General features: G+C 34.9%; 3 protein-coding genes across 3 annotated transcripts; all 3 read left to right on the forward strand.

Moving 5' to 3' along the window:
• Positions 1-5528: 5528 nt before the first annotated feature.
• LOC147566081 (wall-associated receptor kinase 5-like) lies at positions 5529-8193 on the forward strand. Its single transcript, XM_086652560.1, has 3 exons — positions 5529-6441; positions 6559-6726; positions 6904-8193. Exons 1-3 carry the CDS (start codon positions 5601-5603, stop codon positions 8070-8072), a joined length of 2178 nt encoding a protein of 725 aa, XP_086508686.1. The 5' UTR covers positions 5529-5600; the 3' UTR covers positions 8073-8193.
• Positions 8194-9278: 1085 nt separating this feature from the next.
• Positions 9279-10274, forward strand: LOC147566082 (uncharacterized). Its single transcript, XM_086668168.1, has one exon. The coding sequence runs from the start codon at positions 9334-9336 to the stop codon at positions 10060-10062; it is 729 nt and encodes a 242-aa protein (XP_086524294.1). The 5' UTR covers positions 9279-9333; the 3' UTR covers positions 10063-10274.
• A 7460-nt stretch (positions 10275-17734) lies between these two features.
• LOC147566083 (putative L-type lectin-domain containing receptor kinase S.5) lies at positions 17735-20348 on the forward strand. Its single transcript, XM_086652564.1, has 2 exons — positions 17735-19115; positions 19381-20348. Exons 1-2 carry the CDS (start codon positions 17855-17857, stop codon positions 20139-20141), a joined length of 2022 nt encoding a protein of 673 aa, XP_086508690.1. The 5' UTR covers positions 17735-17854; the 3' UTR covers positions 20142-20348.
• Positions 20349-27177: the final 6829 nt, after the last annotated feature.

Here is a 27177-nt window from a genome sequence, read left to right on the forward strand (position 1 = left end):
TTTGTGGCTTCTTTCAACCTCCACTAAAGAAGATGATGATTGAAGATAAAAGATAGAAGATACATTGAAAAAAGTAGAATAGAGTTAAAGACGTACATTCAAGGAGAAGCAGATCCGACAAGATTTTCCGGCGGGATACAATCCGTTCATCAAGTTTGGAGAGAGAAAAAGAGTTTTTGGTTGAGAAGGAAATCTATTTTAGAGAGAGAGAAAATGAGATGAAGTCCTAAAATATTAGTTTGGTATTTTAGAGAGAGAAAGTGAAGGATAAATGAGTTTTAGAAAGAGAGTGAATATGAGAGGGAAAGATAAATGGTTATATATATATAAAAGGGTAAAGGTGGAAATATAAAAAAAAATATATGTTCTAGAGATCGAAAAAGGTGCTTCGAGATCCTTATTTGGGCTTGATCTATAGACATTTTGAGATTTTAGATTTTTTTAGTTAACATTCAGGGCTGGGCTAAAAGTGAGATTTGAGCCCATTTTTGGGTCTTTCATCAATTTTTTTTTTGTAGTTTAGGAATATCCAATTTGGAAGAGTTATACGGTCGGAACTTCTATATGCACCACCTAGAATTATTAAAGGCGTCCTCCTTTATGGCCAAATTTTGTGGAGCGGAGTGGTGAAGGCATCCAGGGCCGAGGCTAAGAATTTAGGGGCCCTGTGCGAATTTTTTTTTATGAGTCTTTGAAACGAAAATTGAACAAAATGCAAGATCACCTGTCAGTAAATAGTATAGATGAATCCAATGTATTTTGAAAAAAACAACCGTACGAAAGTTTTTTTATTTTAAAATTTCACTTTATAGGAAAGTTTTGTCTAAGAATCCACAATAACTTGAACAAAAGAATATCTTTATTATAATGATTCTTAAATTTTCATGGAATGTTTAGATCTTAATATAAAATCCTACAGATTGTTCAGTTTACTACTTAGCTAACATGATTAGGGGAACAAAGACTTTTAGTGAGCATCACTAGCTTAAAATGATTGAAAGAAAATAATTTCTTTTTACAACGTATAGTTAGAATCTAAGGAATTTTTTTTTAATATGATGTTTTTTGTATAACGATTTTCCCATATACATTTACATATTGCTACAATTTGTAAAACAAATCTTAAATTCCTAATTTTAAGACACTTCAAAAAGTTTAAAGAATACATCCAAAATAATAAAATAGTTACAAAAAGTGCAATGGAGCAGAAATAAAAGTACATTTAACAGAGGTATTCCGATTTAGAAAACCAGAAAAAAAACTTCAATGGATTGAAGCGCCGTGAGTCGATCCCGGGTTGTGTATGTGGAAGCCTAAAAGTCTTACCAATCCAGCTAATAGAGTTACCATGTTTTTCTACCTACCAATTCCTATATACACTATTCTGGCCAGTTATAGGAATGGACCCCTCGTTGCGGGAGGCCCAGTGCGGGAGCCCTGCCTGCACTGGGCCATCCACGGCCCTGAAGGCATCTCTTGGAAGTATTCAAGGACACCTCCCTCGAGGTAAAATTTTAGGCGAAGGGTACGAGAAAAAGGAGTATCTCGAAAAAGAAATTGGGAGTTTTTAGCACTCCCTGTAAATGTGTTATAGAGTTTTTTGAGCTTACCCCCTCGCCACTAATTAATAATTGAGTTTACCCCCTTAAACTTATTATTATTGACAAAAACACAAAAGTAGTGTTTGGTGTACGTGAAATAATTGACTACCAAGACAATTATTCTTCAATATGATTCGCAGTAGAGATTTCACCTTCCTTTATTGTTTAATTTGGTCGGAATTATGATTAGTAAAGATTATTTTGTTTTTATATTATTTAATTTATGATTTTATTTTTATATACCAAACATGTTCTTAGTAATTTTGACAAAAAATCAAAATTCAATAGGATAAACTCAATTACCAATTAATGAAGGGGGTAAACTCAAATACCAATTAGTCTTGAGGGGGTAAGCTCAAAAAACCTACCCTATTATATATGGGAAGGAGGTGGCCTTGAGAAATGTGGTTGGGCTTGGCAATAAAGGTAACAGAACTACTAGGGTTAAAGCAAATTTTAGAATTGACATACACTGCTGGAGGCACAATTTATTTTCCAAAAGCGCACACATCAGTCATTACTTGGACACACACTTCTTCCAAAATCTGGTTGCCCAACAAACGTCTACCTTTAATTTTTTCAATTTTGTCAGCCCTCCACCACTACTTTCTTACCGAAATGTCTAGGACTCTTTCTCCCGGAGAAACTCCCTCGTAGTCTCGTAGTATAATTTCCCCCTTTTCTTCTAACAAATCTCTATATCTACTCTCTAAATCTGATCTCTCTGGCCACATCTTCACCTTTTTCCACTAATGGATTTGAAGTAAACTGTCACCTTTTTTAACAAAAACACCACCTTCATGACATGAAATTTTGCCTTTACAATGCACATGGTCGTGTGGTGGGGTGTGGGTCGTGTGCCAACAACCAACATTGAGAGCCCACCACAAGCTAAGGGGCTTATTGTGATTCTTTTAAATTTTGGGTCTGCTACACCTTATTAATAATAAAAGCTGAAAGTTAGACAACAGAGTTTTAAAAGCTTAGTGGTAGGCATTGTGTACTACACCATATGCTCAAACTTTGGATGAATGTTAGGTCTTTTTGTTGAACACCCATGCATGTTAGGTCAATTTCTGAATTTCTACTATACCCATGTTTTATAATTTTATTTTCTACGTACTCTAATCTCCATAAACTAATGCATTAAGGTTATGGAAATACGGAAGATATATTAGTTGTGGTAACTACTAATATAAAAGATATGGAAGACATTGGAAGATAAAAGATATGAGACGGATCGAGATGAAGAGATCCGACGACCAAGAAGAGTCTAAAATATATGAAGATCTAGAAATATTTAGTTTCATGTAATTAGGATCTCTTGTAATTATCTTTAGTTAAAGATTATATCCTTTCCTAGTTTAGTGAGGAGGAACTAGGAAACTCTAATCTCTAATTCTTCTATACATAAGAGATGAATTCTAGGATTTAGATTATCAAGTTATGTCTGACCAATGTAACCGATCAACCCCACATACAATTGTATGTGGTGATTATTATTAGTGAAGTTATTTTTTCGTGGATGTAGGTCTTGAGTATTCGACCGAACTATGTTAAATTATCGTGTCTTTATTTCATGTCCATATCTCTGATTATTATATAATCCTAAATTTAGCAAAGGTTTTCCAAACTGTGTATCTTCTCTATTTGATTTTTTTTAAAATACCGAACTCATCTATAACCGGTTCGGTTATTGGAAATGATAAAAAGAAGGCGATATTTTTTTGAGCAAAATTGCTCAACACTTTAACAAAAGTACAAATCAAAATCGTTCTTCGAAGGGTCTTAGATGTCGTCGGAGCGAGATTAACAAGCAATGCTCGAATTTTGTGGTTATTTGACCATGTTACAAAGAAACCTAAAATGCGGAGAAAACAATGATGACCGGTTAATTACTTTTAATATTTCACTTCTTAGACTCGTGATTTTATTTTTTATTTTTGAAATTGTTATGAACTTTTAATATTTTATTTTGCAATTGAAGTCTGCACATGAATTGTTTAAACAAACACTAGCGGCAAAGCTTTTAAGTTCCATAATTGTTATAAATTTTTGAAAGACCCAACAAATGGTCATCTAGTTTATTCCGATCTTCATCAATTAAAAGAAAACCTTCTTTCGACCCGGACAAAGATCACAATTTGTAAGTACTCAACAAAGACCACTTGGAAGAAAAACAAGCAAGAAAAAATATAAAGTCGAAAGTAAAAAAATGTTCTGCACTCTTTATGACATTTGAGTTTTAAGAAAAGAAAAAAAACGCAGCTGAAGTATATAGATAGACTTATTCAAGATTTGATATTGTTACAACTCAAAAAACTAGAAGTTAAGTGGATGCAAATAAGGGTAAATTTGATGCACAGAGATACTTCAAACATGCCTCCCTTACAACCTCCTATTCATGAGAAAGTGATGCAAGAATATTTAAACCGGAATTCGACAGTAAAGTAACAATTAGTATAGTTTTAATATACATATATATATATATATATATATATATATATATATATATTTGAAGTTTTATTATATGTTTTAATCATTTATGAATTTTGATTGTAACAATGAAAAAATTGGATCGAGAACCCCTGTTTTTTGTTGAAAGATAATTGCATTAAACTATAAAGTACCAACAATACAAAACGGATCAATCAAAATTACAAAACTGAAGATTGCATAAAATTCGTGAAATATTCTTCTTCATTCTGTGGCTTGTAAACTTGATAACTCATCTTCCAAATGATATGAATTTTGATCATAGAAGCCTGCATAGTTAAATGGAAGGTGAAATTTTTATCTCGCATTCTGTAACATTGTAGATGGACTAAATAGATACCGCAAATTCCTAAGGGAAGATAGGATGTCCGCAGGGAGGAACCAAAAATTGATTCCAATTTATCCCGTCAGTATTCTCTAAATAAAGACACCATGCCTACTCTAATCTTAAATAAAAGAAACGAGTCGGACACCTGGTACTTGGGGTCGCTGTTATAGCATGTGTAAGAATACCAAACTAAGCCAACAAATGACCGCAAATGAATTGTGAAAAGGGGTGGAAGTGAAATTGTGAAATAATTACGGTAAAAAGTTAGATTTAAACGACAGGCAAAGACTAATGTTAGCGACAAAATGGGAGTGTTCATGTACAGTCTATAGTATCCTCTGAGATTGAATGGTAAAATGAGATTCATATTATAATTCTCTAGAGGAAGGGGACAGAGGCCCTTAAGCCTCAATGTCATTGACCTGTGGTCGTAGTAGGATGGTACATGTGGTTGTTCTGACTGACAACCAAAGCGGTCAAAAACTGACCAGTTGACAGTCAGAAACCGAAGAAGAGTGAAAGAATAGGTAACACATTCCCCATGAAGCGTAAACATGACATATCAATAGGTAACACATTTTCCATGAAGCGTAAACATGACATATCAATAGGTAAGACATTTTCCATGAAGCGTAAACATGACATATCAATAGGTAACACATTTTCCATGAAGCGTAAACATGACATATCAATAGGTAACACATTTTCCATGAAGCGTAAACATGACATATCAATAGGTAACACATTCCCCTTGTTAAGATATCGACATTGAAATTAAAAAAATCAATGACTCCTGAAATCCAGGAGCTACTAAAATTGGGAGCGCGAACCTTAGACATTGAGAACCAGTGGGTTGTTGAATGGTGCAGGTTCTATATTCTTGTTCCACGGGCTGGCTAGCCAGCCCGCCAATTTTAAAGTTTGAACGTAGGACAGAAAAACTTATAATCTAGACAAACAACTTTGACAAACTAACGTGGCAATGAACGAAGTGGACCCACGTGGCAATCGGACACGTAATAAAAAAAAAAAACTGTCTGTACCTAAAACGGTTATTAACACTGTTATTCAAATCTTTCTTGCAGTCAAAATTCCCGCCCAAAGAAACCACAACCGTTAAACCAAAACCTAAACGGATCAAATAAAAAAAACAAGAAAACAAAACCAACATCAAAATGAAAAAGATCAAATGGGGACTCATCAAAATATTCTCACTTTTTCTACAATTCTTTCTTCCACCCCAAATCTCTGCAATTTCAAAACACAACTGCCCACGAAAATGCAATTCCATTGAAATCCCATTCCCATTTGGTATAGGAAATCATTGCTCTCTAAACAGATACTTCGAAATTTCCTGTAAAAATTCAACCCCATTTCTCGCCGAAAGCAACCACCAAATCCTTAGCATTAAAAATGGAGAGTTACGTGTAAATTCAACTTCTTATATAGCAAAAGATTGTCTTAATCAAAATAGTACTAGTACTAATATTTCATTACCGGAAAAAGGACCATTTCGAGTATCTGAATTATCCAATACTTTTACAGCAATTGGTTGTGATACAGTTGCTATAATAACAGATGATAAATTATTCACAAGTGGTTGTGTTTCTCTTTGTTCTTCACCGAATAGTGTTGTTAATGGTTCTTGTTCTGGAATTGGTTGTTGTGAATCGACAATACCGAAAGGAAAATATTATCTTGGAGTAGGTATAAGTAATATGTTTGGGTATAAAAATGTTTCGAATTTGTATAATTGTAGTTATGGATTTATTGTTGAAAAAGGAAATTTTAGTTTCGTCGAAAAAGATTTAAGAGATTTTTCGAAGTTTGGGAAGGATTTGGCTATGAGATTGGATTGGAGTATTGGTAATTATAGTTGTTCTAGTCCTAATGGTGGTTTTATATGTGGGAAGAATAGTGTTTGTGTTGATTCAATTATGGGTACTGGTTATCTTTGTAATTGCTCTAATGGGTTTAGTGGAAATCCATATCTTAATGGACCTAAAGGTTGCCAAGGTTGGTTCTCTCTCTCTCTCTCTCTCTCTCTCTCTCTCTCTCTCTCTCTCTCTCTCTCTCTCTCTCTCTCTCTCTTGTTTTCAACATTTTGAGAGTTGGTTATGATTTGTGTTCCAGATATAGATGAATGTTTGGATTTAGTAAGAAATCCATGTGTTCGTGGTGCTCGATGTCGAAACCGAGTTCCAGGATACAAATGCATTTGCCCATTTGGTAGTACTGGAGATGGAATGAGAAATGGCTCTGGATGCAAAAAATTGTATCTAGTTATTGAAGCTGTTCTTGGTATGTAGTAAAACATCATAGTACCTTTTATCATCTCCATGCTTTATATAGTTAATATAAGTTTATTACTAATGTAATTTTTCGATTAAAACCTTATTGTAGATGTGGGTTTTTAACGAATTTGTTATATGCATAGCGGTTTGAATGACATATTTTTGTGTGTTAATGCATTTTTAGGGACAGGAATGGGATTTGGAGTTGTTTTGGTATGTGGTTTATGGTTCTATTTCGCGCTTAAGAAAAGAACCCTAATCAAACTCAAAGAGCAATATTTTCGAAAAAATGGTGGTCTTCTATTGAAACAACAAGTCTCTAGTCGAGAAGGTTCGACCGATTGTGCTAGGGTTTTCTCTTATGAAGAACTTAAGGTAGCTACTTCAAATTATGACCCAAGTAGAATTCTTGGATCTGGTGGATATGGGACAGTTTATAAAGGAATTCTTGATGATGGAACTATAGTTGCCATTAAGAAATCTAAAGTGATGGATCAAAACCAGATAAATCAATTTATAAATGAAGTTGTTATCTTAACCCAAATCAATCATAGAAATGTAGTAAAACTCTTGGGTTGTTGTCTTGAAACCGAAGTTCCAACTTTAGTTTACGAGTTCATTTCTAATGGAACCCTTCATCAACATATCCACGAAAACACCGAAGAAACTCGAATTTCATGGAAAAATCGTCTAAGAATAGCTACCGAAACAGCCGAAGCACTTTCATATCTTCATTCAGAAGCATCAATGCCTATATTTCATAGAGATGTGAAATCATCTAATATATTATTAGATGAGAACTATAATGCTAAAGTTGCAGATTTTGGTATATCAAGATTAGTACCATTAGACCAGACACAAATACCCACTTTAGTTCAAGGCACATTAGGTTACTTAGATCCTGAATACTTTCAAACAAGTCAATTAACCGAAAAAAGCGACGTTTATAGTTTTGGTGTAGTTCTTGTTGAGCTTTTAACAGGGTTGAAACCAGTTTCATTTGAGAGGTCATTAGAGGAAAGTAATTTAGCTATGTATTTTTTATCTTCATTGAAAACTAAGGATCTTAATGAGTTTTTAGATAAGAATGTAGAGAGAGAAGGAAGGATTGAAGAGTTAAGAGGTGCAAGTGAATTGGCAAGGAAATGTTTGCTTTTGAGAGGTGATAAAAGACCAACTATGAAGGAAGTGGCTCAAGAACTTGTTTTTATTGGTGGGCTTGGAAAAGGAAATGAAGAAATTAGAGAAGATGAGAATAGTGAGCAACCATGGATGGACACAAGTTTATTTGATGAGACTACTCAATCTAGTTATCAAGCTGAGTTAAGTATGACTTTTGATTTGGAGAGGTAAAGTTTACATCATTGGATTAGTTGGCTGATTGTAGTCCATAATTTAACACCTATTTGTCATTTTAATTTTGTGAATTACAACTTCCAAAAAAAAAAAAAAAAAAATTGTGAATTACTTCTCTCTCACACGCCCGCATGCACACACACGCATGCACACACACTCTCTCTAGTTTACAGTTTGAACAAAATTTGGCAGACTTAACATGAAATCTGTAGGGAGAATCAGATACTACCTGAAATCAAAGACATCAAATAAAGAGATGAGTCTCTTTAGGCAAAAATAAGTTCATAAGAAGCACATTTCTTTTTGTTTTTTTTAGATACCCAATTCTTTAAAGTCCAAAAACACAAATCATCTCTTTTTGAAACATCCAAGCAAAGTAAAAGTACTGAAATACAACAACAGTGTACTGATTCATTCAAGAGGAAGTTTGTTAAACTTTGAAAAAGAAACCTAAAAGCAAAATTCAACACTCAATAATGAGTCATAGCTAGTTTTAGTCTTTACCTTATTAGAAAGCATAGCTAACATTTGAGATGTTAATTTAATCAACCAAATGATAAGTTCAAACAAGAATTTGATTCCAAATTGCATTACTAACAATAATTAGGACAAATGGCGATTTCTAGATAGGTAGCAATGCTTTTCGTTACATGTAGAAGACTAAGTGTCGTCTATTAGTATGTAGCTAGATTTTATTCCTTTCGCTTTCTCTAGAATCTCCGATATCAATCGTTTTTTTTTGTGATTTGTGTGTGTAAGTTCACTTTTAAGATTCCAACAAACTAAAAGAGCATGAAACTCTTCTTGCATAATTGTATCGATATAGTCCATGTACATCTTTATGTTCTTCAACCCATTAAATACATGTTCATAAAGGAAAATAGAAATAATAAAGTCGAGATATATAAAGAAAAGGTGGGAGAAGGCCATACATAACGACAGAGCCTAGTAGTAGTGAGTCTAAGTGTTTAGTTACTAGTTAAGGATTGATATGAATTTCATTTATAGCTAGGTAAGATCATAAAGGTTTAATCAAGTAGGTTAGCATTAGATTCCTTTAAATACATTCTTTCTTATTCACAATTTGTAAGGATTAAGCAAAGTAGATGCTCACAATTAGAATATTAGGTAATCTCCTTTTAACTATTCAAACTCAGTTTTTGTTAAAAGTCCTACTAATCCATTACCACCTCCCTTGATATATAAACAAACTTACCTTCCTTATCTTAAATCAACACAAAAGACTTGTTTGGAAGTCATGAAAATTGACAAGGAAATCAATCATCCAACCCACCCTCATCACAAACTCACACTAGACTACACCGAAATCCCATTTAACTGCGAAGGATGCAAGGAAGCGGGTATTGGCCCACGATACAAATGCGAGAAATGTGAGTTCAGCTTACACAAAGTTTGTGCTATTGCCCAAGAACAAATTACTCATTCTTTCTACAAGAAGTGTGAATTCAAGTTACATTACCGCCCTCCCGGAACTCTAATGAGGATTTGTGATGCTTGTGGAGGTGATATTTTAGGGTTTGTTTATCATTGTAAGAAATGTGGGTTTGATTTACACCCATGTTGTGCTAATCTTCCACAAGTTTTAGATGATGGTGAACATAATCTTTATCTATCTCATAAATTAACAAGTTCTTGTCATAGGTGTGGAGGTAAAGGAACTGGTTGGGCTTATAGATCTGAATGCAAGAATTATAATCTTCATGTTTCTTGTGTTAAAGAAATGCTTTTAGAGAGTTGGCAAGCTATGTATCTTAAAGTTGATAAGAACAAAGTTAGAGAAATACAAACAAGAATTCCAACTCTTAAAGGAAATGTGAACAACTATTCTAATGGGAAAAGATCAGGAGGGAAGGTTAAGAAGTTTACTCAGATGGCCGGGAGTGCGGTTAGCGTAATAATATCTGCTATTCTTGGCGACCCAACGGCTATTATAGCAGCTGCTATTGGTGGTTTAATATCCAAGTGATCAAATGAGGAAGCTACTTAATGTTTAAGTATGGGTCATGTACTTGATTGTGGTGTTGTTTTTCTTAATTCTAATTAATGTTCCTCGGAATATGTTTATGTCGTATTGTCAATATATAGTATGGTTATATGTTAGGGTCTGATATGGCATATGTATAAGAAAAATTATCAATGTATATAAAGTTGAATTAATGTGCATTCTCTGTTGGGCAATATTGAATTACAAGTACAAGAGAAGATATAAAAGAAAAAACACAATGTAAATCATGGCGATAAAGAAAATAGTACAAGGATAGGTTTGTCTGTCTAATTAAATGGCTTTAGGAACTTTGTCATTGTCGTTAGATATTAAACTATACCCATATAAAATTAAGGTCGTTGTGGTATTGAATCAAACGAAACTTTGACTAATAAAATGAGCGGTATCTTTTTGATAAAAGTCAGAGAGAGAGAAAACTTATTGTATTTAGAAATCAAGATAAGATCTTATTACAACTAAAAATCAAGCTTTATAGCTTCAAGCATTCGGTTATAGAAGAGAGAGAGAAGAGAGAGAAACGACTGTTGTAACTAACTCAGTTAGTTACAAGTCTGTTTGAGTTTGTTATGATTTGGTTATGGGCACCACCAACTCTTAAGCTTCTTATGTTGACACTCCAATTACACCTTCTTCATTTCTAAAATACTTTTGATGATAAACCTGAATTACACCATCAGTGACTTCATTATCATGCCCCCTCAAGATGAAGGGTCGACAAGAACCATCAGCTTGGACCTTAAGGAGATGAACAAGTCCTTTGAAAGACCTTTAGTAAGCAAATCTGCTGGTTGTTCCTCAGATGGAATATGATGAATCTCAAGTTGATCAGAGGAAACCAAGTCTCTAACAAAATGATAGTCCACCTCAATGTGTTTGGTCCTGGCATGACAGACAGGGTTGGCTGCAATATTTTTGGCACCTAAGTTATCACAGTAGAGAACCATAGGAGAAGAAACTCTTTGTTTCAACTCAATCAATAGGTAAGAGACCCATAATAACTCAGCAGCAGTGATGGACAAGGCTTTATACTCAGCCTCTGTGGAAGACTTGGCCACAGTTGGTTGTTTCTTAGAACACCAAGATACAAGTGAGCTTCCAAGTACCACACAAAAACCAGTAGTTGACCTTCTTGAATCAGGGCATCCAGCCCAATCCGAGTCAGAATATCCTCTAAGAACAGAAATATCTCCTGGAGTAATAGAAATCCCACAGTCAATTGTACCCTTTACATACCTTAGTATTTTCTTTACCATTTGAAGATGAGCAGACCTAGGTTCTTTCATGAATTGGGCAGCATAGTTCACAGCATAGGCTAAGTCAGGCCTTGTCATTGTGAGATATTGCAAACCACCAACAATACTTCTGTAGAAAGAAGGATCAGCAATAATGATACCATCAGATTTGGAAAGCCTGTTTCCACCAGAGACAGGAGTACAACTTGGTTTAGAGTCAAGTAATTCAGCCTTTTCCAGAAGACCCAAAGCATATTCTTCTGAGTTAGTAGAAGAGCAGAGGAAGCATCTCTAGACACCTCAATTCCCAAAAAGAAATGAAGAGGACCTAGCTTTTTCATAGCAAATTCTTTGCTCAAAACAGTCACTAAGGAATTCGTAAGTAATGAGCTGCTACCAGTTAATATGATATCATCAACATAGAGGAGTAAAACTAAAATTGATGATTCTTTGAGCTGAATAAACATTGAGTGATCATGAGAACTTCTTTTAAATCCCAAAGTTAGTAAAAATGAACCAAATCTTTGAAACCAAGCTCTTGGAGCTTGTTTCAAGCCATAGAGACTTTTATGTAGATGGCAGACATAGGTAGGATGAGTTGAGTCTATAAAACCTTGAGGTTGTGTCATATAGACATTCTCTTGTAGTATACCATGCAAAAATGCATTTGATACATCTAGCTGTTGAATATCCCACTTATTAGAAATAGCAACATTGAGAATAGTTCTAATTGTAGCAGCCTTAACCACTGGGCTAAAGGTTTCAGAATAATCAAGGCCATCTTTTTGATGATAACCCTTTGCTACCAACCTTGCTTTATACCTTTCTACTGATCCATCAGCTTTATACTTAACTTTAAAAACCCACTTGCAGCCTAATAGATTCATAGAAGAATCAGCTGGTACTAATGACCAAGTACCATTTCTTTCTAAAGCCTGAAATTCATCTTCCATAGCTTGTAGCCACTTTGGATCCTTTGCTGCTTCTTTGAAAGTAGTAGGTTCTTTATGATGTAAAAGTAGTGTTAAGAATGACTGAGACAAAGGATGTCTAATGGTAAAGTGAGAAATGAAATCAGGAAGGTTCTTGGGTTTGGTAATTCCATTTCTTAACCTGGTTGTCATTCTGTTGCTTGGTTCAGCAATAGATTCTTCAGAGATTGAGGGACTCAAATGTTGAGAGTTCTCCAATACAGGTATGATGGGTGGAACAGTGTCAATTGGTAAGTTTAATGTGATGGGAACAATCTCATTAGTAGGAGAGGAAGAGTTTAATTCAGCAAATGGGAATGTGGTTTCTTCAAATATAACATCTCTAGAAATGTAGGTCTTTTGAGACAAGACATCTAAGCACTTATAACCCTTATGAGAAGAGCTATACCCAATAAAAATACATTTGCTAGACTTGGGACTTAGTTTATCATGTCTAGTTGCACCCAAATGAGGATAGCATAGGCAGCCAAATGTTTTTAACAAAGAATAGTCAGGAGTCTTATGAAAAAGTACCTGATAAGGAGATTGTCCCTGTAGGAGCTTAGTAGGAAGCCTATTGATTGTGAACACAGCAGCTGAGAATGCTTCAAACCAAAAGGATTTTGGTGCACTTGACTGAAACATAAGAGAATTTCCCATTTCAGTAATTTGTCTGTTCCTCCTTTCAGCCCTTCCATTTTGTTGTGGGGTATAAGGACAAGATCTTCTAGAGATTATACCACACTCATCTAGAAACTCTTTGAATGCTCCTTTTGATAATTCTAAAGCTCCATCACTTTGAAAATACTTGATGGAGGTTGAGAACAGGTTCTCATTTGTTGCTTTGAACAGCTTGAAGTGCTTAAGACTATCTGACTTGTACTTTAATGGAAAAATCCATATGAATCTGCTGAAGTCATCTAAGAATAGAATAAAGTATTTATCTCCTGTCACAGTTGAATGTGGTGATGGCCCCCAGATATCACAATGAATCAAATACAATGGTGATTCTGTAAAGCTTTCTGAAAGAGAAAATGGCAGGTGCTTACTCTTTGCTAATGAGCAAGAGTGACACAAGCTCTTAGAAGGTTTGTCTTGGACAGATATCAACTTATTCCTTGAGAGTAGATGGAGAATATTATCAGATGTATGGCCTAGTCTAGTGTGCCATATAGAAAAAGGTGCAGCCAAAGTTGCTACAAAGCTTTGAGAAGAATCACTCTCTTGAACACCAAAAGTAATAGGATATAAATTGTTCTTCATAGAGCCTTCATTTAGTATATGATCAGACCATAGATCTCTAATTTGGTAACCCCATGGAGTAAAAGTCATATAACATTGATTATCATGTGTAAATTTTGATATAGAGAGTAAGTTCCTTTTAAGTTTTGGAACAAATAACACATTGAATAGATCAAAATTGAAGGTGGATGTCTGAATTTGAGTAGTACCTGTAGCAACTATAGGAATAGAGAGACCATTTCCCACCATGACAGAATCTGCTCCTTTATAATCTCTTGATTCCTTGAGAGTTGATTGATCATTTGTCATATGGCTGGTAGCCCCAGTATCAGCTAACCAGACCTTCTCAGTGATAGAAATATGAACTTCATTTGTAGTATTTGGCTTGGATGGAACTATAGCCACCATATTAGCCTCTTCATAGGAAAAATCTTCTGAGTTATAGTCAAAACTTGACTCATATAACTCCTCTTGAGTAGGAAACTCATTTTCCATTTTATCATTTTTACCATTTTTACTTTCATCTAAGTTTTCATATAGATGGATGCCAGCAAAATTGCCTCTTTGTATTTGCTGTTGGAATCTCCTTTGTTGGGAGATAGGTTCTGTTTTACTTTGAGAATTAGAGGTATTATCCTCAGGAGCATACCTAAAACGACATTTAGATGCAAAATGTCCCCACTTTTTACATATACCACAAGGAACAGTCGAGAAATCAAAATCAGAGGCTGAATCACCTAAATTATGACTAATAGAGGATGATCCTTTATGATATTGGGCAAAAGGCCTATTTTGATTACTATGAAAATGAGAATTGGATCTAATTTGATCATTTTTCTGTGAACTTCTGTTAGATTGATGAAATTGAGAAGTCCTATTAGGTACATAAGACTTGTAAGAGCTTCTAGAAGGATTATTATGAACATAATAAGCTGAACTCTCATCTTCCTGATTTTGAGTTTTGAGCCATTGCTCATGATGAATAATTCGAGTTCTTAGCTCAGCAAATGATATAGAAGATTCTCGATTATGAATAGCAACAACAAATGATCTATAATCTCTGCCTAATCCTTTAAGAACAATTCTAGTAAGCTCTTTATCAGATAATCTTTCATTAACAGCAGTTAAAGAATCAGAAAGTACCTTGATCTTTCGAAGATAATCAGTAGCAGATGAATCTCCTCTTGTAATGTGTTGAATTTGCTCACGAAGAGAAGCTATTTTAGCTTCATATTCTTCAGCATAACTTTGTTCAAGAAATCTCCAAACTTCTCTTGAAGTCTTAAGACCGAGAACATCCGACGAGATTGAATGAGTAAATGTGGCTTTCATACATGATTTAACAAAATTATCCGTCTTCCGCCATTGACAATATAAAGGATTTGAGATTTCAATATTGTTTTCAACAATCGTCTGTAATGGAATCTCAATTGATCCATCAACAAAACCAAATAAATCCGTACTTATCAAAATTGCCTCAAATTGATCCTTCCAGATGAGATAATTCGAGCCATCTAGCTTTTCTGAAACAAAGCTTGCTATATTAGCAATGGAAGAGTTTGGAAGTGAAATATTTTGAGAAGAAACAGAGTGAGAAGAAGAAGACGCCATTGTTGAAACCAGGAAGAACTATAATTTCTAGTGAGAGAAAGTGAATTTGATCGGAAATTGGGATGAAAAAAAAATTCACCAGGCTCTTATACCATGATAAAAGTCAGAGAGAGAGAAAACTTATTGTATTTAGAAATCAAGATAAGATCTTATTACAACTAAAAATCAAGCTTTATAGCTTCAAGCATTCGGTTATAGAAGAGAGAGAGAAGAGAGAAAAACGACTGTTGTAACTAACTCAGTTAGTTACAAGTCTGTTTGAGTTTGTTATGATTTGGTTATGGGCACCACCAACTCTTAAGCTTCTTATGTTGACACTCCAATTACACCTTCTTCATTTCTAAAATACTTTTGATGATAAACCTGAATTACACCATCAGTGACTTCATTATCACTTTTCCTTAAGGGCATTCTTTTCCTGCGTCGTTAACTCGTTATCACTAATAATATAAAATGAACTAGCTTGTGCATAATATGATACATTTCTTGAACTTCATATATTCCAAGCTCATCTAATGGTTCATTGTTTAGGTGTAAATTATGGAACAAGAACTATATAATATATAATTCTAACGGCCTAAAGAAAACATATAATGATTGTTATGCATTTGTCACTCCCTTCTTTCTTATGACTAAGTAATTTTGGCTAAATGTTGAGGGTTTGACCCTTCTAAAGTTTGAAACCTAAAGTATGGACTATCTATAAACTTTTATTTCTTCGCAGACGGTCTATTCAAACAACAAATTTATAACAAGTTTTATTCGCAGGCGGTCTATTCACAAAAACAAAAAATTGTTTTCAAAAATAGAATTTTTCTCATATAACTTTTTACAAGCCCCTCATTTGTGAGAATATGAAAGGGCCAGATTTTTAGGTCAACTATTTGAAAATAATTCAGTAACATTTGAAATGATTTAAAAAGCCCTTCATTTCTTAGTACTTTCAGAATGTAAGTTTCAAAGTGCTTATATTTCAACAATTATTGATCATTTTTTCAAGTAAGAAATCCTATACCTATTTTTCAGTTTCAGATGACAACTTTCAGCTCCAAATAGTGGATAACATCAATTAGTATTACTTTGTAGTATTTCGTAACAACTTTGATTTGTATGTGTTTACTATGTACTCATTGACTTTATCAGGGCCGTGTGGTGAGGGGTGCGAGCCGTGCGCCCGCACAGGGCCTCCCACCACACGAGGCCCATTTTTAGCTTTGAGAGGTGTAGGGAGAAGTGAATAAGGAAAAAAAGTGTCATGTTATAAGCATCTAAATGCAAGTAGCTCAGTTGGTTTGATGCTTCATGTAGTTTCGTATATTTTTGTTCACGAAATAAGGATTAGAGACTGTAAATCTCAAATCACTCTTCATCAGTCTCTAGCGTATACGTTTCTTAAAAATGTGTCTTTCTCTTGTTCACGGACCTCGCTTCACTTTTAAATCTGTTCTAAGTTAAAATCATAATCGACAGTTACACATTGACAAGATCAATAATTTAATTTTTCTAAAATCTTAGTAGACACTAACATTTGATTATTTTAAGAAAAAAGTTGTTTTGTTATCAAGGAAAAAAAGTAAACACGCCTAAATGTTAATTTTTATTTCCATAGTTTAATGTTTATTTTTTAAATTTCAAACTAATGTTTTATAAAAATAAGACTCTCGTCAAACCAGAGAAGTTTTACATAAAACGTGTCACGACAATCATATAGTAACATTATACATTGAGTTTGGATTTGTTAATGATTCAATCTTAAGTTTATAGTTAAATCATTTGAAAACAAAAAAGTTCAGATAAAAGAAAACTCTCTTGTTTTTTTTATATAAAGGGGTCCACTTCAAATTTAACACCGGACCCCTAAATTGTCAGGCACGGCCCTGGACTTTATCCCCATAAAAATCATATCGAATTATCGATGCTACATTGGAATTTAAAATTTTCAAGAAAAAGTAGATGACGCGAGAGGGCTAGATTCAAGTCAATCGTGATGGGGCATATGATGTCATCTCAGGTGGTTTTGGGCAGTTCCCCGAGGCCACAGCCAACGTACAATGGTAGACTCAACAGCGGTTTGCACTATTTTGTCAAGTTCCGACAGTAAGCTCCTTGGCAAACACTCAGAATTTGCACCTGAAACACCCAGAACATCACATCATTTATGGCATGGGTTAAAAAATAGTGTTTGTTTGATTATGTCAATGAGAAATTTGATTCAAAGTAATTGACTCGAATCAGATTTCAAAATATTTATTTTTCGTGTAATTCATAGTGTCTGATTTATGTGAATGATTAGTCTTTGGCTGATTGTCAGGTTATTTAAGTAAGACAATCTAGATTGAGTTGAATTAGACAACAATCATTTTCCCTAGACAAGATTTTGGGAAGCCATGTCACCTTGGTGACGTGTGTGCTTCCCCCAATTTTGTTTGATCACACCTCTGATTTTTCAAAACCGCGTTCAAATCAATCAAGAAATACAAAAGAACAGAAGTTGTGAGAAAATGACATCCACCAAACTTGGCCCCAAAGCCTGCTCAAACCCGATATAGTATGACCTCTACAAAATCAAGTTTTTAGTTTTTTCTTCCCATCAAACCCATAAAATATTCAATCCCACATCCGAATTCGGAAACAACTCTTTCGTGTTTTCAGATGAAATAAATTCAGATAGTCGATATTTAGAACAACAATTCCTGAATGGAATTTTTGAAGATTATTTCTAGAACCATACAATTACTAGTTCTCTTTTCGTTTTTTTCGGTATCAAATACTCAACAACATAACACCGATATCTTTTCTTATTCGGCTCATAGTTTCAATCAATCTGATCTCAAAGATATAGTTCCTTTAAATTCTGCATCAATATATATGGGCGCCTTACAGTTGACGCCCTATTCATCATTCGACGATCTTTCCATTCTTAACAAATCGGGGCGAGCTATGTTCAACCAGCGATTCAAATTATGGGACGACGACGAAGAAGAACATAAGTCTTTGATTTCTTTTAATTCTTCTTTTGTTATCAATGTTTATCCGCCTTCTCCTAGTAAAGTCCCAGCTGAAGGTCTTGCTTTTATTATAGCTCCTAATTTTCAAATGCCTTTATCTAGTAGTTATGGTGGTTATTTGGGCCTAATCGACGAGTACTCGGATGGTAATGCTACGAATAAATTTATCGCTATTGAATTTGATACTTTTAAGCAAGACTATGATCCTGATGACAATCATTGTGGGCTTAATGTTAACGGTGTTAGATCCGTGAAAACAGTTTCATTATCGGATTTTGGTATAAAGATCGGTTCGCGTAATAGAACTGCGTATAATGTTTGGGTTCAATATAATGGTAGTTCTATGGTATTGAGTGTTTTTATTGTTGAAGAAGGAAAGGCCAGGCCCATCAACCCAATTCTAAGTGAGATCATAGACTTAAGGAAATATTTGAATCAGTATTCTTATTTTGGTTTCTCTGCTTCTACCGGTAAAACAGCTCAACAAAATGCCATTACGAGATGGGATTTAACAGTTGAGAGTATTTCGAGAGGTATTGTTCCGAAGAAAAAGAATAAGGCATGGTTTAATATCGTGCTGGGGATGGGTATTCCAGGAACGATATTTCTAATTATTGGTCTAGCGTACTTAGGGTATTTTTATTGTTATCGGCCTAACCAAATCGATGTTGAAGATCAAACTATATTAGAAGCTTTGAAACGATTACCCGGAACACCACGGGAGTTTCGTTATAAGGATGTGAAGAAAGCAACAAAGAATTTTGACGAAAAAATGAAGCTTGGACAAGGTGGATTTGGTGTTGTTTATAAAGGTATTTTAGCTAATGGATGTCCAAAAGAAATAGCAGTGAAGAAGTTCTCGAGGGAGCGAATAAAAGGCATTGGTGATTTCTTATCTGAACTCACCATAATAAATCGTCTTCGTCACAAACATCTCGTCCCTCTCATAGGTTAGTTTGAGTTTTTTAACTATTACTTCTCTTTCTAGAAAAGCTAGATGTCATTTTGACTACCATTCGTCAAATTTGACTTGGCTTAAAATGTCACACTCACACCTACTTCGGTCACATTTCTCACATTTTATCTCAAATCTCTATCAAGTCATAAGTCAAACAAAATAAGTTTGAATATGACTGGGTACGTAATCTTATTTTAAAATCTAGATTTTTATGTCAGACAAAATATGTAAATACTCTTTGTTCATGTGGTGTATAGGTTGGTGTCATCGGAAGGAAATGATGCTTTTGGTGTACGAGTTCATGCCAAATGGCAGCCTCGACCACCATCTATATGGTGGACCAGAAAAACTCCTAAGATGGGATCAACGGTTCAAAATCATCTCCGGTGTTGCATCTGCACTACACTACCTCCACAACGAATACGATCAGAAAGTCATTCATCGAGATCTAAAAGCTAGCAATATCATGCTCGATTCAGACTTTAACGCACGTTTAGGTGATTTTGGCCTGGCACGCGCGATATCAAACGAGCGAACTTCTCTGAGTGCACTAGAAGGTGTACCGGGAACAGTAGGCTACATTCCACCAGAATATTACCTAACAGGTAAAGCCACAAGAGATTCAGACGTATTCGGGTTCGGGGCAGTGGTTCTTGAAGTGGTTTGTGGTCAACGACCCTGGACCCAATTTGGTGAGTTTGAATTATTAGTTGACTGGGTATGGGAGTTATATAGCAAGGGGCGCATTTTAGAGGCAGTCGATGAGGGACTGAAGGGTGATTACGTGCATCAAGAAGCACAGAAGCTTTTGCTACTAGGGCTTGCGTGTTCGCACCCTTTGGCAAATGAAAGGCCAAGATCGGATATGATCATTCAAATAATCTCGGGATCTATACAACCACCAGATGTGCCCCGTTTTAAGCCAGCTTTTGTTTGGCCTGTCAGGATAGAGAGGAATCCGTTGGATGATAGCTCGCCGACGTCAGTACCTGATTTCTCTGGGCTACACCCAAGGTGAAAAGGTCCAATTGTAATATTTGAAGTTGCTTCATTGTCTTCAAGCATACAATCCTCATTCTTTTAACATTAAAGTCATTACATTTAACGTGGTGGATACATTATTGTAGAGAGAGAGAGAAATTGTACTTTAACAAAAAAAAAAAAAAAAAAGAGAGAGAAATTGTATATCTCGAACTTGAACAAATCGAATTATTGGATTCTATGACTCTAGATTTCCGGAAACTTGAATGGACTACGCAAAATTATAATAACAGGGCAATCCCTTAAATCTGCGCTTTGATCAACATGCATTCTTTGTTTAAAATTTTATATTTTGGGGATCAAAGCAAGAGAAGGGGAAGAAGACGATAACATCAAATTGAATGGGACATTTCAGTACTCCAAATTTAGTTTTAAGAATATATAGCCCAAAGAATTGTTAGCCTAAAAAGGCTAAACTTAATATTTGTAACATAAATCAGCAAGACAACACAAAAACCTTTATCAGGTCAACTTTTAATTTCATCAACACCTTTGACTTTTGCAGCTGAACAATACAACAAACCCATTATGAATAAAAAAACATTATTTCCTACAAAAAGAAGAAGAAAATTAGCATAAAATAAATCAGTAGAAGCAAAGAAACTACAAGAGAGACAATTTCAAACTGAGACAAAGATAACTAAAAGAAATAAAAAAAACAAGACTAAATAAGTCTAGATCAACAAAAAATTCACCTTGACAGTTTGAATTAGCACATGATCTAGGGTTTACACGTTATATTAAGGAGACGGATTTAATGGTTAGATCTGGTTGTTTGGGCGTGTTTAGGGTTGGTGTTAGTGTTTGATCTTGTGCTGTGTTTGTGGTGTTGGGTGGCGGATTTCATGATTTGGTGGTGGTGGTGGTAGTGTGGAGGTATAAAGAAGATGGATAAGTTTTAATGGTGATGGTAGTGGAGTTGTATTTCAGTGGTGGAGTTGTGCAATTCAGTGGGTCTGGTGCTCGCAGTGGCGGCGGTTTTCCGGCGATGGTGGCGGTTTTCCGGTGATGGAACGGCTTTCCGGTGACGGCGGCGGTTTTCCGGTGATGGTTTTGGTGGTTCTTTTAGTATTAGTACAGTATTTTTGTCGACCTTCAGGGTCTTTTCATTCTCGACCTTTAGGGTCTTTTCATCCTCGATCTTTAGGATCTTTTGTCGGCGTTTAGGGTCTTTTATTTGAGTCAGTTCGAGTCAATTTCTTTCTCTTCGTGAGGCACTTTACAGTTAAAGGTATGTAACTCACATGAAGTTTTCAGATGAGAGAAATAACAATCATATCCATGTTACATTGTGATTTTATCACTTATGAAATGAAATAGTTTCACTTGGTTTCAGAAAAGAAAAAAGAAAAAGAACATCAGACAAACATACAACTACATTTCACCATTGGAGCCATTGTTCAATTTTAAGAACGTTTGAATTTCTGAGTTGTAAAACCTAGATAAAATATTCTAAATAGAAGATGAGTTTTTATACAAAAGTATAAATAATCAGACTTACACCGCTGTAATTTAAATTTACAAATCATCGTATACAATTTGAGTCGATTTTAGCTTACCTTTCAAATCCGTTTATAATCAAACAATGTTTAATACCACAAACTACAAAATTAAAAGAAATAGTACCATTATCAATGGGTAGTCATGAAGAACATTTCTGTTTTTAAAACAGTTGTAATAAAAGTAAAGTGCATAAACTATTAAGGAAATCAGAAGTTAACAGAAAAAGAGAATTGAAAAACTCGAAAAAAGGATTGTGAGACAATATTTACATGGATGAAGAAGAATAATCAAATTGATAACTCAATCTACGGAAAATTAATCATACGTTGTTTGAATTTATCAAAAAACAAAATTCTACAAAAAGTAAATATAAAAGAGAAATGGAATTCATCTCAGAGATATTTTATTTAACACCTTATTTGAAAAAATTGTAAAATAAGAGACATTTATTCAAACATCTAAACCACATATTGATTCTGAGAGAGAGAATTCGATTTTACCAAACAAAAATAAAACTGAAATTAAAATATAGAGAGAGAGATAGAGCAAGGTAGGATAGAAACTAAAAGAAGAACAACTAAATGGTGCTGACAAAGTTCAACCCAAAGTAATCAAAAGAAAACAAACACAAATGAGAACCTACTGTTTAAATAAAGAGTGTGAAGAGATAAAACCTAGAATATAAGAACTTAATTGGAATTGGTACACATACTTCACCCAATTTCAGTCCGATCTAATCATAATTGGAAAAAATCCATCAGTAACTACCAAACTCAATATTAATATTCAAAAAATAAAACCTAAATCGAAGTAAATGAAGAACCATACCAATCTTCAATCAAGTGAGAGAGGTGTGGAGAAGAAGAAAGTGGACAACCCTTGGAGGACATTTGGAGAAACCTGTTTGGTTTTTTGTTAGAGAGAGAAAAATAGAGAGAGGGAGAGGTAAAAACTTATTTCTCGGATACGGGAGAGGTAGAAACTGATTACTTAGATACGAGAGAGGAAGCAAAAAAACGTGGAAAGGAGAAAACGTGGGAGGAAATAAATGATTTGTTTAGTAAATGACTAAAATAACCTCTACTAGGAAACTTAACTACAAAAACTTTTAAACCTATAGATTTTGAAATATTTTTATGCGTCAGATGTAAAAACCAAACAAAGAATGGACGACCAGACTTATACCTCACATAACCGACTGAGTTATTTTAATATATATATAGGATATATATTGAATAAACTCGTTAACCACCATTATTGAAGATTTTGGACTCAAAAAGTCATACAAGGACTCTTAAAAGCATCCTAGGAGCATGAGAATTCATTCATACGTTTATTCTATTTATACTCTTTAACACAAGCCAATAAATGATGAGTTCCACTTCTACTGCGAAATCGAACCAGCGACTTCCAGATTTTTAGAGTAGCTACATAACCAATTGGATGAACAGTTGTTGCCAGCATACACTTCCATTGTGAAGAAGGTACCAACAGAAGAAAATCCAGTTGATATGTTAAATAAGGGAGTTACTACTTTCAAGTTTAAGCAATGCTTAAAATTGATTGGAATCTATTGATGTTGAAGGCCCTTGGAAGGCAATCCCTTAATAGGGCAATTGTGTAAAAGATTACATTATATTCAAGTCATGGTGGAGAATTGTTGAAAGTGTCTTGAATGTTAGTCCATATCCAACTCGGTTTGTGATGTGGCGTGAAAATGCTACATTTGGATCACTTAACTTCGATGAGTTAGTTTCCTTCGGGTTTTATTTCTAACTATTTATGTGTTTTTCTTGATAGGTACCTTATTTGGAGTTTGATGTTCGATTCGGAATAAAACAAAGCGATTCATCACATTTTCATCTCCTGTGGAAGAGACCGGAAGGAAAGAGCACCAGGGGCATTTTGGTGAAAATCTGAGGTTAAATGGAAAGTGGAGTCAATGGTGAGTCCGATGGTGAAAATGGAAGTTGAATCGGAGTTCGGACGGAAAAGTTATGGAATTTTATCTTTTTTGAAAATTAGAGGAAGTGGAAACAATTATGAAGGCACCCCTTGGTTTCTAAATGGGACCCAAAAGCCATGGCCCAAGAGCCCAAAGAAGAATAACAAAGAAGAGTTTTGTAGGCACCCCATTAAAGTTTAAACTAGTCAAGATGGTCTTAAGGGTCACATTAAGGCCCAAGTCAAAGGACTTAGGATTTTGGTCTTTCAACAAAAGAGAAGGGGGGTCAGACTGAGGTAATCATCTTCTCCATTGAACAACTAGGGTTTAGTTTGAAATGGAAGTTAGGGTTTGATAGGAAGAGATAAGTAAGGAGGAATCGACCAAGCTTTGGCCAACCATCATACAAAGACCGACCAGCACGGTACAAGAGAGGAGAAGCGGCCGACCATCAACTCTTCAACAGCAACACAGGACTTCAACAGAAGCTGCTCGGGTTGTCTTCAACAACAAATCTTGCACAGGACAGTGGATTGAAAGCTTGGCCGAGATCAAGAACAACAGGAGACGCGTCTTAGCAGCTCGGACCAACTCGGGACAGCAAGCTAGGGCACGGGCCAACAAGCATTAGACCAGAATTTTTTTACTTTGGCCGGTTGTTCTTGACTTTTCCAGCCACTTTCTTGGCCGGAAACCTTAGGGGTTTTTCTTGAGACTATATTTCCTTGGTGGTCCTTGTGTTTGATTTGGTTTTGTAGTGAGAATTCTTAGAGAGATAAAGTTTGAGCAAGCTTTCACGGTGATTTGTGTTATGAGGAAGAAGATGATTCTGCTGTTATGGGGAACTTAGTCTCTGCTATGGGAGTCAATATTTGCACGGTAAAGGGAAAATCGAGACATTGCTAAGGGGAGATCGAAAACACATACATATTCATATTTTCCGACGATCCTAGCCTTACGCCATCATCGAAAAGGGGGATTCCAACCTTAACTTGTGTCGTTCTTTATCTACTTCCATTTATTATTTGTTTCGCCATGACTAGCTAGCTTTTGTATTCGGATACTCGTGAAACATGATTCGATATGTGATGAATGACTCATTGTTTATTAAATGTTAATTTGATTAACTTTGTCTAATTTTATGAATTAGAAACCTTGATCTTAATTGTCTATTGACATATAGTTTGATAATACGTGCTTAGTTTGATAACTGATGCTTAGCAACTTTTGATCGGGTAACTTAGTTTGGCGTATTATACTTAATAGTGTCATACTTGTTCATTGTCGACGCATTTGATAGTATGTTATTAGTTTGATCGTCGATGCTTAGTAACTTTTGATCGATTATGCTTGGTTTGACATATTATGTTTTGAATTGTCAATGTTGGTGAAGTTAGCTAAACTTTCATGCTTTAGACAATTAGTTATTATCATTACCAATCTTGTGGATCAAAGTATACATCTCAACCAACTCTTCTTGCAACTTGTCTACCGAATTTCTCTCATCCCTCATTTAGATTAGTCTGTTTTATTTGTTTCTTTATTATAAACCAATCAAAAACTCCCAAATCATTATCTTTCCGTTTTTTGTCCAAGTTAGTAAGTAACACCTAAATCGGTGGGCTAGACTCTTTCGATATCCAAATCACCTTCTTATCTCCGTGCATCGAGCCCGGTCTTACCGGGTTATTACTTGACACCCGTATACTTGCAGGTGGAGACCTTTTAGGGTAACCTCTTAGGCCCATCAGTTTGCAACTCGCGAAACCGCTTTCAGGTACAGATTTTTTGACCCAACCCGTTTAGCTTATGTTTGCCCTAGTCTTATGATGACATTTATCAAAGTAAGGGTATCCATATTAGAGAGGTGGTGAGGCAGTGGGATTAGGATTTCCAGTGAGCTATATAAACTAAGATCCTTGAGATATCTTTGTAACTTGTCCTTCATTCAGTGGGATTCAACGTAGTGTTGGGGGTGTGCGGACATAACGCTCGCGTTGGGCCCCCACCCATAAGGGTGCATTTTCAATAACGGTCCGACGAAAAAGGTATATATACATAAAGATACATAACTTAACATATAACTTCCACCAAAAAAAAAACACTAAACATATAACACCTTGTAGCTCAAATGGTTAGATATTTTAATTCCATCCACGTGGCAGAGTTTCGAGCCACACGACCGGCACATTCTTTTTGTTTTTCGTTTTTTGATGTTCATTGCTAAATGAATTTTTATTTCTTCTATGTTACACTTTTTTAACTATTTGTTATTTGGGTGCATTTTTTGAAGTGTTTTTCAAAAATTGAACTCTAAAATTTGTAGTAAAAAATTCGAAAATATATAAGTATATGTGAAAATCATGATACAAAAGGTACCATATTCAAAAACTGCATTTACATTCTAAACTATACCTTGTACAAAGAAACAATATCTTTTACAAAGAAACTACATCTCATTCAAAATTTGTTTATAATTTTTCAAAATTCCCAGATTCAAATTTCGCACGGACCTTGGTGGGATTCATTGCGCATTGTTCGTCGTGGAGTAGGTCCAAGCCTAACTACGTAAATCTTTTATTCTCTGTGTGATTGTTTACTTTCTTTACTGCTTTTCTTGGTTGTTTGTTCTTCGTCATAGCATTTCACACTCAAGAGAAGCGAAATGGGGTAAATCAAGGACCAAAGACGCAAATTATCAGCTTAAAGATGCCTTAATTGCATAAAGGTATGCAAAACAGTGGACTTAATTGATTGGAAATAGTAGAGACCATTCTACTTATATCCTCCACGAACCGTTCCTTGGTCTTTAGTACGTGAAAAACAAATATTTTGCATAGAGAAATACGGAAAGTTGAAATAAATTATAAAGTTGAATAGATAGGAAACTAACAAAAAATGATGTATATGTAAAAAGGGGAAAGACATTGGTTTTTGAAGAGAAGCCAATGAAGCCAATGAAGCAAATACCACTAGCTTGTGATTTTGGTGTCATCAAGGTAACAAAGGAAAAAAATATATTAGTCTGGAGGTTTTGTTGGAGATTAGGATTACCATTCATATAGTGCTCTTGTACCCGTGGAGTAGAAGAAATAAACAAAAGACAAGTGTTACCTGAGGTTAAGAGAGTCGCGACTGCAGAGGATAAAAATGCATCAAACACATATCTTTTCAATCATAGACTCGTATTCCACTTTAGAGATAATTACTTGATCCAATCTGGCCTCAATCACTTCAAAGTTTCCATCTTTGATAGTAGCATGATTAGCCCATACTTGTTTCTCATGTAATACATAATAATAATCAGCAATATGGTTCTTACCATCATAATTGGTGCGATCCAATCTGGCCTCAATCACTTCAAAGCTTCCTCCTTTTTTTCTATGTCCTTTACAAAGGGTTTCATATCTTAATCACAAAGAAAAAAAAGGTAAAGATTAAACTACCCTTACAGGCTTACATAAATGGGAAATGATAGAGTGACTTAGAAATTGGTACTTAGAGGGTGACATATTTCCTCATTTAGAAATAAAAGCGGTCCCCACCGTAGTCAAACTTTGAAAAA

Source organism: Eschscholzia californica, unplaced genomic scaffold (genome assembly GCF_041429995.1).
Source record: "Eschscholzia californica isolate CP2 unplaced genomic scaffold, dmEscCali1.0.p SCAF_1, whole genome shotgun sequence".
NCBI classification, from domain to species: domain Eukaryota; kingdom Viridiplantae; phylum Streptophyta; class Magnoliopsida; order Ranunculales; family Papaveraceae; genus Eschscholzia; species Eschscholzia californica.